The sequence below is a fragment of the Myotis brandtii genome, unplaced genomic scaffold, assembly GCF_000412655.1.
Source record: "Myotis brandtii unplaced genomic scaffold, ASM41265v1 scaffold663, whole genome shotgun sequence".
NCBI classification, from domain to species: Eukaryota; Metazoa; Chordata; class Mammalia; order Chiroptera; family Vespertilionidae; genus Myotis; species Myotis brandtii.
In genome coordinates this window covers 30,160-51,263 of record NW_005370572.1, presented here as the reverse complement: position 1 = coordinate 51,263, position 21,104 = coordinate 30,160, and the positions used below count along the sequence as shown (strand labels likewise).

Below are 21,104 nucleotides of genomic sequence, written 5' to 3'. Positions count from 1 at the left end.
CGCGGCAGGCAGGAAACCTTGGCTTCCTCCATCACTGGAGCAAGCAAGCCTCCTGCTTGCTTCAGCTGCGTGGCTGCTGGCCGCCATCTTGGTTGGGTTAATTTGCATATCTCGCTGATTAGCCAATGGGAGGAATAACAAAGGTACGGTCAATTACCATATTTATCTATTATTAGATAGGATAGAGAATATGCTAATTAACCAGGACGCCATTATGGGTCGACTGGAAAGGAGGAGGTTGCATGCGCAGTGCTGGGGGCGGGGCGGCAGGGGCCTCCATGTGCCTGCGCTGGGGGAGGGCCTGATCAGCAATGGCTGTGGCCATAGCTGCTTCAAGAGCCAGAGAGGGAGGTAGGGCCGGACCGGCAGGGGCCTCGGCTGCTGCGGGGCCCAGGGAGAGAAGCAGGGCCGGACCGGCGACTTCATGGTGGGCAGCACTGAGCAATTTCGAATCACGCGCTGGGCTCGTAGTATATAAATAAATGTTCAAATAAAAATTTCTCCCATGACTGTTAACTGATTTCACTGGATTTTTTATACTAGAGCAGTGATTATATAGAAGTAGTTTCTAGAAGGACTAGTATTGAAGATGTAGTAATAATGAGAAGAGAAATTTAGGCCAACATAAAATATGATAACATGCTTTTAGAGCAACTTTAGTGGAAAGTAGTTTTAAAAATTTTAAAAAGGAAAGAAAGTAGTTCACTAAACCTTTGTAACCTCCCTGTATGGGAAGAACCAGCATACAGTTGAATGATCAGTATACGAGCCTAAAGAGCAAACCTCAGTGTTTAGTAAACACAATGCATGGACAAATGTGTTTGCAGGATTTTATAGCTTGGGAAAGGCCACCAAAAGGCCAGATCTAGAACCTTCATCTCAACCGAGGTCGATGATGGCTCTGCTGGGATGGTAGGCTCAGAAATGCTTAGTCATTTGGATATAGTGCCTCAGAAACAGTTCCTATGATCTACAGCAGCTTGAAAACACCTGAAAAAAAAGTTGTGATTTTTCTTGAGAGCAATCCTGTTTTATCACAACATACTGCTCTTGAATTCCTTGGGCTCACTTTAGAAGGGGTAGGAGGTTACTTTTACTGTAGCTAACGAATCTCTGGCTTCTTAGTGTTGTTCAATGAACATCAGCATGGATATGGTTAGTGATAAGAATCTAATTATAAATGTGATTAATGTTGCCCTTTCTGGGATATCATTATAATTTAATTAATCCATAGCTAGAAATTACTCACTTAGGAGTTTGAAAATACTGTGTACTTATAACACTGGAAATGTCACAAGGCATTATCATAAAGATTTTATCTATTTTTAAAAATCAGTCTTTTCAACTGGGTGATGACTAGAAGTCAAAGTCACTTAATCTGAAAAACCAAATATCTGCTCTGAGGCCACTGTGTAGGGGTGCATCTGGAGATTTGACTGGCAGCAGCAATAATAATGATACAATGGCCACTCAGATGAATTATAGTTCACAAAATATGTTTCTATAGGCATTATATGACTTTTATAACTACTATTTATATTTGTAAAAAATTAATGTGATTATCAAAAAGATCAAGTAATTTGCACACAGTAGGTGACTAGTTAAGTGGTCCACCTGGCATTGGGACCCATCCTGAAATGCTGTACTCTCCCAACCACACCCCACGTCAGGTGTCAGAGTACTTATCCCACCTACCTAGCGAAACTCAGCGCATGACTGTTTAGGGTAAGTGTAGGTTCCCTTGTAAATAATACATATCCCATTGACATCAGCAGTGCTTTTTGTGGCAACATTTCATAGCATAAATATTGGTGTCTCCTTTTTCACTCTAAATGATATTGGCATATGACATTCATCCATTTGTGAAATTTAATGAGAACAGATGCCCATACCAATGCCAAATGTTTTCCCCTGTTGCTGAAACAACTTTCCTCTGATTATAAAAATAATAGGAAAGGTATAAAGAAGAAAATAAAGATCACAATCTATGGCGCAGTGGTAATAACTCTTCAACTATGGCTTAAGCGCCTTACAGATTTTAATCATATGTATGTTATTTTAAAGAGAAACCTGAGTCATCTTACACAAACTATTTTATTTTTCCTAATACTATATATATCATGAACATCTTTTTATATTATTGGTATTTGGTGCTAGAAAATGCTGAAAAGAGTATATTTAACTTCATATTCCATTTTTACAGTGACATACATCTATTTGTACTCAGTATTTTCTAGCAAATACATTTGCCCAAAGCCACAGCTTGTAGAGATATAGAAAAAAGAGGTCATAGAAAAAGGATCAAGTGAGGGAGAGGTTTTGTATAATTTATTAATATGAGGACTGACATGTCATTTTTATTTTCATGCAGCATAAATTTCCCAGATACTGAACACTGTAAAACATTTTGCTAAATGTAACTTTTCACTGTCATGGTGGACTACCTAAAGAGAAAGAAGTTTTGATTATGCAGAAGTAGCTTGTTACATTTACTGATTAGTTATAATTTAGAAATGAAAATTAATTTCTAAAAAATCTGTAGTGAACCCAAAGAGGCAGTTGTGGTTAGGGATTTCACAAAACTATGGGAGAGATGAAGATAAAAGAGAGAGAGGAGATGAAAAGGTATCCCACAGTAATACTTAATAAAAGTAAAGTTTAGATATTTATTAATTTTGCTTTGATAAATTGTTTCTCTTGCTAGTATGTTTATAGTATGTGCATGATCGTATATCTATATATACATATATATATAGTATATATGCATGTAGAGTATATATGCATATAGAGTATAAATGCAAAGGAATAAATTAAAAACTATTATTAAAATGTAATACATTTAAGATTTATTTTCCTTAAGCTATTTCTGTGATGCTTGTGTACTAAAGCTTTTGTGTTATTTTTTCACTTCTGGATGGAATATACAGCATGGTACATGTGTTCTTAAAACATTGGGTGGAATTTTAATCAAATTTACATCAAATGTACTCTGTAGCATTTTAAATATTTTCTTCAAGTGGTGATTTTAGACTATATCTGCTGCTACTATCCTTCATTTTTTATTAAGAATCAATTGTATATTCCATTGTAAGCATGACGGATTGATGAATCTCAGAGGGAAGGGGGAAGGGGGAAAGGGAAGAAATTAACCGAAGAATTTACATGCATATATGCATAACACTTGGATACAGACAATAGTGCAGTGAAGGCTGGGATGGGAAGGGGCCAGGTGAAGGGGGCAAAGCTGGGAAAATGGGGGACATCTGTAATATTCTCAACAATAAATATCAAAGAAATCAATTGTAATTCACATAAGAATAAACTTACCTTCCAAATGGAAAGACACAAAAGTCAAGGAGACCACAGACAGAGGATTAGCTTCTATGAAATAAGTGCAATTCATGTTGTTGTCATATTGCTTCGGGTAGTTTGGAGAAATAATGTAGCCTGAAGGTTTAGTGAAATTGCTTCCACATCCTATGTAGGGAAAAAAAGGCATTATCAGAATATACAGTATCTTTTTATCAGTGAAGAAAAAACTCAAATTTCCTAAATTGTATAGAGACATATTCCCTGAGGTACTCCAAGTGCAAGAAACAATAACTAAGAAAATGGAGTTCTCATTTAAAAATAAATAAATGAGAACATTACATAGTTTTAGAAAATACTGCAGGGTTTTGGGCTAAGTAGTAGAAATTTGACCACAAATCTATTGAAAATCATTTAATTTTAAGATAGTGAAGAATAACTTAGAAAAGATTTAATATGGTTCATGTAGATAAAGAAATAAGACTGATAAAAAGTGATTTGTACATGATTGGTACAGAAACATCTTATTTACATTACTATAAAACTATAGTATTGCATTACCATTGTAATCTTTCCATAAAAATACCTGCTTTTCTGCCTTTTTTAAAAAGTTGAATGTACTAATCCCAACTAATAAAATTCTCACATGCATCCCTGGTGTCAGAAACAGAACTACCTTTTATCAGTAAAATAACATGTTTCCATATAGCCACTAGCTAGTTAATCCACATCACTTGCTAATCTATCATATAAAAAATATCAGTGTCCCTTAAACTGATATTAAATCACACCGTTATGCACAGACACACAGACGAGGAACCAGGTGAAGACCTAAGGTTAGGTCTGTGGCTGTCTTTTATTACTTCCTTTACACACCCTCATTCTTTTATTTGTGTCTAAACCATCCTTTTTCTGCATTATTTCCTCCAATTCCTTTCATCGGATTTCCCCCTAAACAGTAGTTTGCAGCTAGGATCTACTCAATTTGCTTCTGCCAACAGGTACACACCATTGGTTCCCGGGCTTAAAAACTGCTCCATTTCCCAGTAACCTAATTTGTAAGTAGTAATAAGAGAAGGAAAAAAAAATTCTGAAGAACGTGGCTCTCAAGGTTACTGACCATGAGAACCACCTGGGTGAGAGTTAAAACATACCAGTCCCCACCCATGGAAATTCTGAATTCAGAGGGATCGGGTGAGACCTGAGAATCAGTTCATTTTTAAAGGCCCAGGTGACTTCAGAGCAGGCAGTCAATGTGCCACATGTCAGGGACCTGGTCGTCTACTAATTATCAACCTCCTGCGCTCCTGCCAAATTCTCGTGCACTCCAGATGTTAGGCTTCTTTTGGGATGTGTTAATGGCTCTCAGGCCTTTTACAGCATTTCTCGATGGACCTACCATTGAGTTCAGTTCCATTCTCACTGGGTTTTGAAGGATGGGGGAACTTTCAGGATTAGGTGACCAAGCCACACTGCTCCCCAGGGACCCCCAGTTCCAGCCAACCCTGGCGCAGTCTCTCCCACTCTTCCCCAGGCCTGCCTGTGGCAGCCACACCCTTTCGAGGACCTCTCAGTTTGGTGTTTGGTGTTACTTACGGCTTACAAAGGTGGCAGAGAAGCCCGGGGCTGGGGCCTCCTGAGACTGGAACACGGCCGTGAATGCATTTCTTGGAGTGATGATGGCACTGGGAGCCACATTCCCACAGCTCGTGGCTAACAGGGCTGTGTCCATCTCCTCAGTTCCTGCCCACACCTAGCAAAGCCACAAACACAACTTAATGCTCAAGGTTTTCCTGTCAATATCTTAATGTGCCTATGCTGGAAAACAATGGCTCTAGGGTATATATCGACCTAAACATAATACTATAGCAAATAAACTGCATGCAAATCTGAAATATTTGATTTTGAGAGCAAAATTTTAAGCTGCATTTTAATAGCATATCCGATTTTTTACTCTTTCAAGAGTAGCTAGATAGTAATTTTTAAAAACTCAATCACTATTCAGTTTCTTCCTGCCTTCTCCTAGTTGACCTGATCTAGGTAGCTGAGCTAGGTAGAGAGAGAGAGAGAGAGAGAGAGAGAGAGAACAGCAATGTGCACTACTATGTCAATAGACGAGTGGATAAAAAAGTGGATATATAAGGCTAATATGCAAATTGTCCCCACAGGCGAGAGTTCGACCGACCAGTAGTTAGACGTGCACTGACCACCAGGGGGCAGCATGGAATGTGGTGGGTGTCAGCGACACGGTGCTGGCAGTGGGCAGCAGTGAAGGTGCTGCTGGCCCCAATGGGCCCTGACAAGAGTGGGACCGTGTTGGGATGGTGGAGCAGGTTAGTGGGCAGTGCCAGGCCAAGGCGGGTGGAAGTGGGGGCCCCGATTGCCCCCCTGGTTGCCCCATAGATCAGCTCTTATCACCAGCCAGGCCTCGGGACCCTACCCATGCACGAATTTTATGCACCAGGCCTCTAGTATATATATAATAGAGTATTACTTGGGTATATGCCTGTGTGGTAGGCTCAGTCCCAAGTAGGGGGGTGCAGGAAGCAGCAGATCAATGTTCTGCTCTCACATCGATGTTTCTGTTTCTCTCCCTCTTCCTTCCTCTTTCTCTCTCTCTAAAAATCAATCTAAAAAATGAACAAACAAAATTGGAACAGACTGATAAATATAGAGAACAGACTGATGGTTGCCAGAGGGACTGGGGACTGGGTAAAAAATGTGAAGGGATTTAGAAGTACAAACTGGTAGTTACAAAATAGTCATGGGAGTGAAAAATACAACATAGGGAATATACTCAATAATATTATAACTATGTATGGTGTCAGGTGGGTACTGAAAATACCAGAACACTTTGTAAAGTATATGATTGTCTAACTACTATACTGTACACAAATAATACAAAATAATATTAAATGTAAATTGTATTTTAAAAATTTTAAAAATGTGTCAGGAAAGAAATGCACACTAACATTTTCCCTAATATCTCTTTTAATATTTTTTAATTTTCCCCTTTAATTATCCAGGGAAACAGTCTACAGAAGTTTTCTCTCTATATTTTGTAAAATTATAAACATGATTTACTAACACATATACTACTTTTATAAACATTATTAAAAGGCAAAGTGATAGGAACTAACTTTTAATAAGGAAGTTCTTTAATGAAGAACTTCAAAAATACTCATGTGCTTATACCTTTCTGATGTCATTAATTATGGATCTGACAGCTGCACCTTTTGGTCCAAGACCACAAATATTGTAATGATAATAATGGTAAAGAGTTATTAAGTATTCATTTCTGCCTTTTCAGTCAAGAATTCATGTCATTGGCTAAATGACCCAGGACTCATCAACCTATATTGGATCTACAAAATGCTATGATTTTGTCATCAGGTCAAAAACTTTTTGACTTAAGTTTTTCTATAACTCATCCTGGTTGTAAGTGATATGTTATCATTCAAGTAACTTTTTTAAAAAATTAATGTTTATTGAGATTACTCCAGATTCATATCTGGTTGTAAGATATAAAATATAGAAGTCCCTGTACATAGTTTCCAGTTTCCCCTAATGTTGATATCCTAAAAACTATAGTATAAAAATATTTACATCAATAAAATCCAGCAATCTTGCTCAGTTTCTCAGTTTTACTTGTATTTACACTTGTGTGTATATATTTAGTTATATACTAATGGCCCGGTGCACAGATTTGTGCATATTGAAAGGAAATTAATTAGAAGGTGGCTGGTAGGGTGGGACTGGGTGAGATGGGCCTGACACGTCCTGGAGCCAACCTCCTGCAGTCCCTCCCTGGCCGGCTGCACCTGGGGTAGCTCCATGGCTCGAAAGGCATCTGCAGAGTGAGTGGGGTCTCTCCAGCAGGTGGTGTCCCTTGGCCTGTGGGGATCGGCTGAAACCAGCTCTCTGACATCCCCCGAGGGGTCCCGGAGTGCGAGAGGGCACTCTGCAAAATTGCTGTTGTACAGGGTGTGGAACGCAAACCCAAGTGTGCAGTAAACCAGATTTGGGGCTGACAGTGCCCCAGGAACAACATAACCCTCGGCCGAAGGTGGAATCGTGCGGCCCGTGAGGAATTGGGCTCCCTCCTCTCTGGTTTTGGGGTGCGTCACCGAGAACCTCCACTGCCAAGTCATTGCAACTGCACAGCTCCTGCGTTGAGCATCTGCCCCCTGGTGGTCAGTGCGCGTCATAGCAACCAGTCAGACAGATGGAAGGATACTTAGCATTTTAGCCTTTTATATATATAGATAAGGTCTGTGCCACCACTTTCAACAGCTCCAACACCATGAGGATCCCTACAGTTGCCCTTTTACCAGTATAACCACACAATTGACATCTACACCCCTCCTCTCTGACCTCTGGTTCTCTGTCCTCCATTCTCAAAATATTGCCATTTCCAGAACATTATATAAATGGAACAATAGATTATGTAACCTTTTGAGATTGTTTTTTTTTTTTTTCACTTGGCAAAACTCCCTGGTGATTTGTTTAAATTGTTAGTCCAGGGGTGGGCAAACTTTTTGACTCGAGGGCCAGAACAAAAGCATGGATGGAGTGTTTGTGTGAACTAATATAAATTCAAAGTAAACATCATTACATAAAAGGGTATGGTCTTTTTTTTTTTTTTTTAGTTTTATTCATTTCAAACGGGCCGGATCTGGCCCGTGGGCCGTAGTTTGCCCACGGCTGTGTTAGTCTGTCAATAGTCTGTTTTTATGGAGGATTGTATTCCATGGTGTGTATGTACTAAAGTTCATTTAACCATTCAACTGTTGAAGGACATTTGCACTGATTCTAGTTTGGGGCTATTACAAATAAAGCTTCTATGAACATCGATATACAGGTTTTTCTGTAAATACAGTTTGCATTACTCTGGGATAAATGCCCAAAGTGAAATTGCTAGATCTTACGGTAAGTGTAGGTTTAGTTGCATAAGAAACTGCCAAACTATTTTTCAGAGTGGCTGTCCCACCAGCAATGGATAAGTGACACAGCTTTCCACTCCTTGGCAGGATTTGGTGTTTGTCACTGTTTTTAATTTTAGCCATTTTGAGAGGTGAATAGCAATATCTGATTGTGGCTTTAATTTGCATTTTCCCTAGCAGCTAGTGATGTTGAACATCTTTCTATGTGTTTATTTATCATGTATATATTGTCTTTGGTGAAATATCTGTTCATATCTTTTCCCCATATGCTAGTTGAAATTTTGCATTTTTATTGTTGGGTTTGAGAGTTGTGTGTATTTTCTAAATAGTAGTCTGTTGCCAGATACACAGCTTGAGAATCTTTTCTCCCAGTCTGTAGCCTGTCTTTTCATCCTCTGCACAGAGGCATTCACAAGCAACACATTTTTACTTTTGATGAGATAAAATTCATTAATTACCTTTTTATGAATCATTCTGTTTATATTTAGTCTAGGAGCTTTTCACCTACGTGTAGATCCTGAAGATCTGCTATTTTTCCCGTGAAAGTTTATAGCTATATATTTTACAGTCTATGGCCTATTTTGAGTAAATTTTTGTATACGGTGTGAGGTTTAAGTTTGCTTGCTAAAGGTGGGTTATTCTTGCTGGTTCTGCCTCCCAATCTGTGTATCCCTTGTTAGAAACAAGAGTCTCAGAGCGGCAGGAGTAGGAGTGCTTCCCCAGGCCACTCAGTTGGGCAGGGCTCTGACTTGCCCCTGCCCCTGCCCCTGGTGGTGCTGGCTTGGTCTGCTGTCACAGGGACTCCCAGTCTGTCCAGAGGAAAAACGGGGCTCAGCAATTTTTGAGGTCCATTTTTATAATTAAAGAAGTTTCCAGTCTTACATCTATGCATTAGATGGTGACTCAGTCCATGAGGGAGAGAGTTCATTTGTTTCATGAAAAAAGCAGTTAGGAAAAGTGTATATTAAATGCATTTAATTATGTATATATTTTATATAAGTATGGGGTTCTTATTTAAACAGTAAGCATAGATCAATTAGATATAAAACATAATTTGAGAGACAGTGTAATAATAACATTAACAATACAAGTCACTTTTATGTATTAGGTGGTGTTATATTCCAAGTACTGAACACTAGGTTATTATATCATATTGCCTCTAATGCTTAAACAATCTTATTAAAGTAGGACTTGTGCTCTTTATTTTATGGTTGAGTAATTTAAAGTTCAAACATTTAATTAGTTCACAGAGCAACATGCAGGTGGTAAATGCAAGAGATATGAGTAGAGTCCAGGCTAATATGAACTTAAGGCTGCTGTTCTTTCCACTAAAAGGCCTAGCCTGCCTATTAGAGATAAAACATATAAGATGCAAAAGAGCACAGATGGAATGGATTTATAATACAGTCATCATAGTCAATGAAAAGTGAGGTCAGTGCCACATGAGCAGTATGTGCAAGAGAGATGATTTTACATGGGCCTGTCTCATGGTCTTTTCAGCTTGTGGTCTCTTAAGGTCAAAGTGAAGGTTGCACTAGCCACCGCTCTAGCCTATGTAAATTTTATGGCATACTTTAAATGCTGTCTACAATGGAGCCTTACATTCACTTTGTCAGAGAGGGAGGGAGGGAGAGAGGGAGGGAGAGAGAGAGGCACTAAGATACAAACAGCCCCAGCAGGTTTGGCTCAGTGGATTGAGTGTAGGCCTGCGGACTGAAGAGTTCCAGGTTCAATTCTAGTCAAGAGCACATGCCCAGGTTGTGGGCTCCATCCCGAGTCGAGGTGGGGGGGTGGGGGGAGGGTGCAGGGAGCAGCTGATCAACTATTGTCTCCCATCATTGATGTTTATATCACTCCCTCTTTCTTCCTCGCTGAAATCAATAAAAATATTTTTTAAAGAAAGAAAGAAACAAACAAATTCTGGCCTCTGTCTTTAAATTCTATAGGAAGGAAGAACCGTTCATGAGAATTTAAAAAGTCCAGAAAATAATCTCTTTAAGTTACTTTGCTTATGTATTAGCAAATGAAAAGTCACATGGCAACATGAGTTATGGTTCAAAGTTTAATTCCTAATAGTTGAGCTTTCTCACTTTTAAAAAAAATCTCCCCTGTTTTCATTGATTTTTAAAGAGAGAAGAAGGAAAATAGAGAAAAACATTGATGTGTGAGAGAAACATCAATCAACTGCCTCCCATATGTGCCCTGACCTGGGATCAAATCCCCAATCTTTTGGTGTGTAGGACGACACTCCAACCAACTGAGCCATCCAGCCAGGGTGAGATTTCTTACTTTTTAATTCAAGAAATCCAAGGAGCAAAATTGTCCTTTCCTTGCTTTAAGAGGCAATGAGTCATTTCTATTCTAAATGTTTATATTCACAAAACCAGTTCTGCTTCAATTAAATAAACAAGCCCACTGACCTTCACAAAGCTGTAATGACACTGTCCATCACCACTGGGGATTAGGAAGTTATTGTCAAAGCTGATTTCCAAGTGATTACTTTCGTGAGTAATGACTGTCCAGGAACATCTGCTGTTCTCAGGAAAATTCTGAGGCCAGTGAGGGGATCTGATTGTACCGTTGTCTGAGTGAAGTATTCCACCACAGCCTTAAAAAGTGTCATGGAAAAAAAGTCATTAATTTGTGAGGAAAAGAACAATTTTGATAAACCAAGACTTTCAGATAAAACACATTTATAAATATGAGATTCAGCTCATCTTTCCTTTTTTATGAGTCACTGGCCTTTGGGGCAGGTATACAAGAACACTCAATGAATGTAAGGTGCATTGAATCCACAGGAAGCGTCAGCTGTTGCTGTTTTGTTACACCCCTATGAACTCAACTGAGAACTCTAATCCTTGTCATAAAGAGGATGGGCTTCTATTCTGTCTTCAAATGATATCAATATGCTTTACTCCTGTGAGGCTATATAACCATTGTGGCTCAGCAATCCCAAATTCTGTATTTTATTACCACTAACACATGAGAATTCAAGTCTATAGTCATTTGTAATTTAACTCTAACACACAGGACTGGAGCAAATGATTTTGAGGATGGGAAAATTATTCCATTAAGCACCATGATTCATTCATATTAAAGCACTGATGGATGAAAATTAATTACATAGATTGACATAAAGGAAAATCTAGAATTATTTTATACTATTGAAATACATACTCACTGGTAAGACATGACAAAAGAAAAAAGTAGGGACTCAAGACAAAATGAAGTCAAATTAAAGAGCATTCCCTGAATCTTCTGCTTTTAAACCCTTGGAAAATCAGTGGTTCATCTAAAACTCCCCTCTGACTTCAACAGTAACCAGTGGTTTAATGAGGGAAAATGTGACTCATTCCATAAAGATCTTCATGATAACTGACTCTCCTGGAAAGAATTGCCCTGTGTGTGTGTGACACTGCAGGCTTTAAAGAAATCCGGATTAAAGTCTCCAATGCAAGTTCTTATATTTTCTGGGAACTTCATATCTTACTAGTATATACACAAAAGTTACATCCTTTGAAATCATATGTATGATTATTTGCCATGTACTACAGGCAGAGCATTCATTCTTAAATCACAAATCTTATCTTGTGATTTTGCTGCTCAGCACTCTTCAATAGCCCCCCCCCACCCACCCCCTTTAAAGGTAATATGGAAGCCCAGGCTCTTCATGAGGTAGACTCTTATCTTCCTGCCATCAGCTCACCACTCATCAGTCCTCCTCCAGGCTCCAAATATATTAAATTACATGTGATTCTGTGGCTATGGAGGTAGAATGGTGAAGTGTTAAGATCAAAGTTTCTGGGCTCCACTGTCTTTATTCAAATCCTGACTCCGGTGATTATTCACTATATGACCTAGGCAAATGCTTAACCCATGTATCCTAGATTTCCGCCTGTGCAAAAGAGAAAAAATATGTATTGGTATTGTGTCTTCCTTGCAGGGCTGCTTCATGAGATGACACGGTTAGAATTTAGTCTTACAGAGAGTAGTTACAAAATTTATACTTGTTGAATTCGTTATTAAATTTTTTAAATAACTCAATGAAAAAAGATAGTAAGTGCAGAGAATGTTTCTTTTACCTAAAGTGTGCATGCTCCATGTAGCATAAAATCCACCATTTTGCACCGAATGGTCTGAATTGAAAATCACCACCAGCTGGTTAGAGCCAGACTGGATTGGACTGGGGCTTGACATTCCACAGTAGTGTCCTATGATGGGCGATCCGGGAGAACCACCATTCCTGACAGTGACAGAGTCCCAAGCACAGGTGCTATGGCTTTCAATGTCAAAGTCACTAAACGTAAGCTGCAGAAGAGAGAAGCAATAAAGAGGCACTCTTATTATTTTATAAGCCAGTTGTGAGTTTATCTACCTAGAGTGGGGTAAGGTCCCCCAAATCATTTTATTTTGTCTTAATTTATACAATTTAATATTAATGTCTCTTATTTAATTCTCCCCTGCCCTCCTCTCTTTTTCCTTATTGAAGTTTCTCTTGGAAATTGTGAGAAGGGATATTTCTCTCCAAACTGGAGCACTAAGGACCTCCTCAGTGCCCTGGGCCGGGATGGCAAGCAGATCAAGAACATGAACACACCGCTCTCCAGGTGCGGAATTATCTCCTATGTAGACTTCTGCAATGCTGGAAAATGAGAGTTCATCTTCCATTAATTGTAAACATATAGATGTCAATGTATATACTCAAATGAGAGAATTTTAGGGAGAAAATGATCTGATTGCAAGATCAAAGCCTAATATTTACTTATTAAAGGAACTCTGTTCCCACACAGGACATGATATTGTAGTTCTAATGGTATTAGTAATTTACTCGTCAGGCATCTGAACTCACAGTGATGGTGTCACCTTGTGGGACTTCCAACAACCAAGCACAGTGGGTCAAGCTGTCATACGAAGCTGGATAGTTGGGGCTTGCGATCACTCCACTCTCACCTGTTTGTATTCCACCGCAGTCTGAAATTAGATTTGTGACATTCTAAATAAGATAGGGAAAAAAATACCTGCAAATCCAAGGCAAAGTAATACTTAAAACTGTCATATTTTATGATTTAAAAATACAATAAATGAATAAATATGTGAAATTGGGTAAAAGCAAAGTAAAACTGGGTTAAAGATTAGAAATACACAGAATGCCATATACAGAATCACATAGTGAAAACAGGCTCAAGTTTAGTATAAAGCAAAAAGAAGATAATCTGTACCATAAGTGGAGAATAATTAGGTGTGTGTCTAACTGAGAGTAAATGTACTAGAGACAAAATAAATAACATTGCCTTTCTGGAAAAAACTAGGCCAGTGGAAAAAATATGATTAGTGCTATAATTAAAGACTTTGTCACCTGTTAATAAACATATATGTCTATAGTAAGCTTTCACAGTACACATTAGCATAGCAATTTGAAGAACAGATACACTTAATAAGCATAGCATGGTATGATGTTTTATACAAATAACACTGCTTCCTGAAGTCTGACTTCTTTATTTTAATTTAATAAAGAAAAATAAACTGACAAGATGGTTGATTGAGTAATCAATCTTACTCCTCCCAATCAACCATTTGATTGTAACAAAAAAGATGTTAGATAAAACCATAACCAAAACCTTTTGATTCATATCCAAACATAATGGAAAGGAAGGGGATCTCCCAAATCTGCAAACAATAAGTGTACTCAAATTCTGAGGGGTAATCTCAAACTGAAGTTGCATTAGTCTGAGAGAATACAGGACCAAGATATGGGCCACAGGGATTGGGGTCTAAGGTTTTGATGACCAGACAGCAAGAGAATACATGGCCTTGCACCTCCACAAAACCAAGGAATGGAGTTGAAAGTTTTGCATCAAGTTGGGAATCTAAAAGAACTGCCATGTTGGTGAAAAGGAGCTAGAAAAACTTTAATGGTCCAAAGAAGCAACAGGAGTCCTGCCTGTATTGGGTGAAATTTTCAGGCATTAAAATGAATGTCACAGATACAAATCCAACACAAAACATTAGCAAATAATATCCAGTAATATGTTTAAAACATACACCATGACCATGTTAGATTTATTTCTGGATTGGGTTTATCCTGGAAATCAAAGAATGGTTTAACAAGAGAAAAAAATCTTTCAATATAATTTATTACATTAACATATTAAAAGGGAAAAAATAGGACCATCTCAATAGATGCAGAATTATTTGATAAAATCTTATATACCCATTCACAGAAAAAAAAAGAGCAAACAACTTTTCATATACTAAGAATTTAAAAAACTTACTTTATTCTGACAAGGAGTATTTATTGAAAACCCAAGAACAACCAATATATTTAACAATGAAATATCATAGGCACTGACATTAGGGTAAAAAAAAAAAAGATGCTATCATCTCTTCCATTCAAAATTATGATAATGGCTTAGCTAATGAAATAATATAAGAAAAAGAAATAAAATATTGGGGCTGAAAATAAAGCACTATTAGTTGCAGAAGATATGATGGTTTACACAGAAAAAAAAACCAAGAAAATTATAGACAAAATACTAAAACTAATGAAAGTATAGCAAGATCTCTGTGCTAAAGATCAATGTAAAAAAATTAAAAATTCCTAGATATCAGCAACAACCAAACAGAAAATGTAATTTAGAATGTCTTATTGACATTGGCAACAAAACCAATAGCAACCTAGAAATAAATCTAACAAAATATATATGTGATCTTTACAGAAACTATTATGAAAATTTTATCTAGTATTTTATTGCCAGAGTTTGAGAGCTTAATCAGAAGTCTTACCTGTAAAGAAATACTCTGCATGGAATCCAGTATGTTCAACACGTTCATTGGTGACAAAGTGTATCCATACCTGAGAATAAGGTATAACCAATGGCACTGTAGATGCTACAGGTCCACAAAGTCTCCATATCAGAGGCCCATCAGCATTACCTGAACAAAATATCACACCAAGTGCCATTATTTATATAGATTTTAACTGAATTCAGTAAGAATCAATAATAACAACATTTCAAGGTATTCATGACACGTTTAAATTATTTAATAGCAGACATTTCAAAAATTTCCTTTCCATCTTTGTCAACTGCAAAAGAAAGAGTCCCTCCAGCAGGGTAAAAATAAAAAAAAAATATATATATTTTTTGGTAGAGACCTCTTTCTCTAATATAGATGCCATATTATTCTAATTTATATTTTCATAATTATTTTAGCATATCTAAACAGAGATGGAACTAGATGGAATGTTTTACTGCTTTCATTTTTTTCTAGGTGAAGTCAAGGATCCCTCTTTTTTAGGGAGTAAGAAATATAAAACAACAGTGACAAAATACGTGATCAAGATAAAAGTGATAGAATTCCAAAATGGCGGCTGGTTAAGTGGAAGCTACACTGACACTCTCCCAGGTCCAAACTGGAATTACAACTAAAATACAGAAAAACCATCCTGAATAGTCACCTGAAGACTGGCTGGAGAGAACCTGACAACCAAGGACAGAAAGTGGAGACTGCATAGAGACGGTCCTAGAAGAAGCGGGCAGGGGATCTTTTGAGAGAAGTGCCCAGGGAACTGGCTCAACCAAGCAGGTGGGGAGCCCAGAGAGAGTGAAGACCCGTGAGCAAGTCAACCAAGCAGGTGGGGAGCCCAGAGAGAGTGAAGACCTGTGAGCAAGTGCCTTTATTGGGGGTCAGGGTGGAGAATGCAACAAAAGGTGTGAGGGATTTCCCTGGTGCATTTGAATGTCACCAGACCATAGTCAGGGAGGGCAAGAAGGGGAGCTTGTGGCAGGGACCGGCCTTATCACGCTGGTTCACCTGGTCACCTAGGCGGGCTGCTCACAGCCTGTTTGTGAGGATGTTGAGGCATCAGGAAAATATGAAGTTTTTAAATTTGCTATAAGTTTTTGTATAAAGTTCTGATGTGAACACAGTTTAAATTTCTCTTGGCTAAATACCTAGAAGTGTGATCACTGTGTTATATAGTAAAGTATTTTTAATTTTATAGGAAATGTTTTCTAAAGTGGATGCACCATTTCATTATTATCGGCAATGTATGAATATTCAGGTTGCTCTGTGTTCTCACTAGCCTTTGGTATTGTTGGTATGTGTGTGTGTTTAAATTTTAACTTTCTAATGTCTTATTGTGATTTTAACTTGCATTTATCTAATGACTAATGGGGTTGAGCTTTTTTTCCTTTGCTGTTTGTATTTCTTCTTTGATAAAAAATATCAATTCAATTATTTCACCCAGTATTTTATTTGTTTTCTTATTGAGTTTGATATAATTAGCAAATATCTTCTCCTTATCCTTTTATCTTCTTAGTATAATTCATAGAGCAAAAGTTTTGGTTTTGATGAAGTCCAATTTTTTAAAATGATTTTAGTGTTGTTATTAAGAACACATTGCCTAACCAAGATTACAAAGAATTTTTCTTCTGGAAGTTTTGTAGTTTTAGATTTACATTTCAATTTATGATACATCTTAAGTGTTGTATATAATGTGAGGTATGGGTTGAAGTTCTCTCTCTTTCTCTTTCTGCATATAGAGGTCTATTTGCTCTAGCACATTATTTGAAAAGGAGATTTTCCCCCATTGAATTGCCTTTGTGCTTTTGTCCAAATTCAAATGTCCTTATTTTTGTAGGTGAATCTGTGTTATTCTGTTATATTGAACTGTATATCTAGACTTTTGCCAATACTATATTGTTTTTACAACATAGCTTTACTGTTTTTATTCCTATAGATTTACAGTAAGTTTTGAAATAAATTAGTATATGTTCTCTAATTTTGTGCTTTTTAAAAGTTGTTTTGGCTAGTCTAGTTGTATTTCCATATAAATTTTTGAATTAGTTTGTAGATATCCCAAATTGCCTGAGATTTTGATTGTGATTATACTAAATCTAGAAATCAATGTGGTGAATGTTTCATGTGCCCTTGAGAAGAATGTGTATTTGGTTGTGATTTGGTGAAGCATTTTATAAAATGTCAATTAGGTCATGTTGCTTGATAGTGTTACTAAAGTCTCCTATAGCCTTAAAATAAATAAATAAATAAGGTAAGTACCTAATATTTCAATGATTTCTTCACTGAATTTAATAAACTAAAATAAAAGGTATTAGTACTCAGACCAAGAACTATCACATTGGAGCTGAATATTTTATGAAGATTACTTTTCACAGAAATGTAATTAACATTTATAGTGCACCTGCAGCACTCACACTGATCTGCTCTCTGTTTTTTGAGTCAAAAAACATCACTGATCTTATAAGTCAACAAAAGATAGTATTTTCACTGTCTGTAAACTGGGGGAGTAGAGAGATTGCATTTAACTGCTTTATGTGATTCTATGAGCCAGTGGCTTTGAGCCAGGTGGCAGTGGTGAGGGTTTACCAGAATTACATGGAGAACATTCTCAAACTACAACATCCATTTCTCTCATAAGCCTCCTCTAGATTTGTCTATCTTGGGAAGCCCAGATGGTTCTCCTGCTGAAGTAGTTGGACTATGACCATAGACTTTATCTAATTCTCCTTCTAGAAAATGCTATCTTCCATGTTCTCAAACCCACCACTGATTCCTCAAGTTGCCCCCAGAACATTGCCACCAGCAAACTACATTAGTTCTTGCTGCTTTCAGCCTATTTTTCTTTACATTTTGCAATAACATGGAACTTGGTGAATCTTGGACAAAATAGATGGTCTACAATGTTACTTTCCTTCTCTATTTGTTGTTTGTTTGTTTGTTTTTTAACCCAGAAAAGAATATCAATGGATAATGTATGCCTTGACTATGGGAAAGAACTAAAATGTATTCATGTTTCATGAATGAAGATATTTAAACATCCTTAAGAGAATTATGGTTTACCAAGTACACCTCAAGCCTTTTCTATCCTGAAATCAAAGACAAACTTGACCGCTCTGGGGATGATTCCTCAAATGACTTCCAGGTGCTTCTCCATCTGGTGTATTTTGAAACTTCTTTTGACTTCTAAGGCCTAAGTAGACTTCCACAGCTGCTTTTACGAATCCTTTAAGTTCAGTAAACCACTGATACTGACAATTTTATGCTCCAGTCTCTGAGAAAAGAAATCTGGAGTCCTGGGTTACAGTGAAGGGGCCACCTGAACGCATTAAGAGAGCAAAGACAAACCAGAATCTCTCATCAGTTGAACCACACGGTCTGGTTATGAACACGGATTCATATCTCTCACTGCTCATAGGGCACGTGTTCCTCCGCTGGGCACACACTGAATTATGGCTCTGCTGACCAACACTCTTTTGGACCCTATGTGCGTATATTTCAGCCATCCGGTTCCTCTCATCCTAGGTGGTCTCCAGGCATAAGAAGAAGACTGTGGATAAATAGAAGAACATGATCCAATTGGACTCACCCACTCGGAACTCTAGGACATCAAACTGACAGTCTTGGTGACTTTCTAGGTAAAAACTCTCAAAATGAATGTAAATGGATGAATTTCCCTGAGTTGGATTGCTGAGAGTCCATTCACAGTTCAGGTTTCTTGAATAATTGCTGACTCCATTATAGCCAGGAGAAGTAAAGTTTCCTTCCAGGGAGTTGGTAAGGGCCCCACCACACACTAAAGACACAAAAGGCAACAGAGAAAATAGTAAAACTCATGCCACAAAAGAAGACACAAACAATATAGGAATGATCAGTAACAATAGCAGCAACATTTTTACTTTTTTTTTTCTAGGTGAAGTCAAGGCTGTGGGTAAATGGCTGGCTCATGCATGCAAACTATGGAAGAAGTTTCTGTGGGTTTAGAACAAAATATTTGCAAAAATGAGCAGTTTCTTTATTTTCCTGTAGGTGAAGAATAAGTGGGTAGGGTTTGGCACTGCATCAATATCTCCTAATTTGGGTGCTCATTAATATTTAATTTAGAGGAATATTTAAATATAACAGTGGTCCCAATGGCTTCTAATTAGCAATTCTCCACTTGATCCAATAATTTAATTGGATCAAACAGATCATATAACATTACAGTGCCAATAAATTGACCCTTTAAATAGGAAATAGAGGCTTCATATGTCAATAACTTAAAGTCTTTTAATATGTAGTTCAAATTTTCCTAAATTTAAAACCTCTTAGATAATAACATAAATCCAGAGAGTAGGAGGATATTTAGAATAGAAAAGCCATACCCTGCTTAATTTTCAAATACTCTACGTCAAATGTGAACTCCTCATTCATTTACGCTGGAAATGTGTATAAGGATGGATTACTAAGAAACAGTAAACTATCTCTGTCTTAAATTAATGTAGATACTTTCTGGAAGGGAATTACCTTCTATCTAAGAGGAAGATGGTCTCCTAGCACAAAAGAATGACAGAGGACTGCGGGACTGAAAACCAGCTATAATCATGGAATTGAACTAGTACCTCTTCTAACAGCATTTTTTAAAGTTTTAATTCACAATGGCAGTCTTCTTTCCAAAACCAAAGGAATTTTTATTTTTAAATTCTTATCCATCATGGGTTTTCTATCTGGTTATGCATGTCTGTCTATGTAGAAGATCCTTGCTGTAACTTTAATCACTGAAGTTGAAGTAGATGGCTCTGCTGCTGTGGGCAGTAGCTGCGGGGACATCTGCAAGCATATGTATTTAGAACACCCTGTATTACCTGCATCTTCACTGGATGTGTAGGAAGCACTGAAGCCTCCATATGGCCTGGACCCATCGGTGAAATAAATGACTTTCATTGTATTTCCTGAAGATTTGATCTCATCACTTATATTCACACTGCTACATAGCTTCCCGAGCACGGGTGAGTTACTTCTAATGCCATTGAACACCTGTTAGAAAAACAGTTTAACCTTTAGACACACAGTCCATCTTACTGAGTACTTTTTAGGAGGTTATATTTCCAGCCCAGACACACTTCCTTCTAAGGAAACTCTGTGCTAAAATGAATGAACAATTCGGGCTCCTAGCCCAGTGCCACAAACCACTATGTCACTCAGAGCACATTTTGTGGCCTCAGGGTCATTTCACTAAATGAAAATACAGCAGCAATGCCCTCCTGCCATGTGGTGACAAATGAAAAACTGCTGTTCTCTTTGCAACAGGAAACTGTGCTCTAAATGTAAAGTAGATATGCCAACATGCTTACATCTCAGTTCATAGAGTTCACTGCTGGGCAGTTTTTCATAACAATGCACCAGGACCTTTGATATTTAGGATGAAGGGTGAAATGTTTGTCTCTGATGATGTAAAGAATGAAATCAAATTTTTTAAATGCCTTGAAAAGTAATTTAAAACGTCAATCTCATTATCAATTTTTCTTTCCTAATTACTAATGGATTCAAGCTTCCATTCTCTTACTAATTAGAATTTTAAAAAGTTGATTAGAGTATCGGTGACTCCAACATATTAAACAAAAACTCTAGTTATGCACATCTACACTAATAAAAGAGAAACATGCAAATTGGTGTCACTCCACTACCCTTCCCATTGGCTAATCAGGGCGATATGCAAATTAACTGCCAGCCAAGATGGCAGCCGGCAGCCAGGCAGCTTGAAGTGAACATGAGGCTTGCTTGCTTCAGTGACGGAGGACTCCAACGTTCCCCGCCTGCTGCTGCTGGCCTCTGAGCTTGCAGTTTGAAACATTGTTACAAATATAGAAGCTAAACAAAACCCCAGAAACCTGCTTTCAGCCAGCCGGGATCTCAGAGCTGGAGTTGAAACAGTGTTTCGATTATAGAACCCAAACAAACCAGATACCTGCTTTCAGCAGCCGAGGCCTCAGAGCTGGAGCCAAGCCTCAGAGCTAAAGCTGGCCCAGAATAAAAAAAAAAAGAAAAAAAGGAGCGGTTGAGAGCTTCAGTCAC

The 21,104-nt window shown here is 37.7% G+C and overlaps 1 protein-coding gene across 1 annotated transcript in view; it reads right to left on the bottom strand.

The window, feature by feature from the left end:
• Window positions 1-21,104, bottom strand: part of LOC102263468 (cubilin) — a gene marked incomplete at its 5' end in the record, with an annotated part of 113,991 nt that overhangs the window by 63,026 nt on the left and 29,861 nt on the right. The window contains 8 exons of the mRNA XM_005880961.2: window positions 3,328-3,477; window positions 4,906-5,062; window positions 10,673-10,860; window positions 12,335-12,560; window positions 13,102-13,223; window positions 15,036-15,185; window positions 18,640-18,846; window positions 19,895-20,066. Of these exons, the coding sequence (XP_005881023.1) occupies window positions 3,328-3,477; window positions 4,906-5,062; window positions 10,673-10,860; window positions 12,335-12,560; window positions 13,102-13,223; window positions 15,036-15,185; window positions 18,640-18,846; window positions 19,895-20,066 (1,372 nt within the window). The remainder of the gene's footprint in view (window positions 1-3,327; window positions 3,478-4,905; window positions 5,063-10,672; window positions 10,861-12,334; window positions 12,561-13,101; window positions 13,224-15,035; window positions 15,186-18,639; window positions 18,847-19,894; window positions 20,067-21,104) is intronic.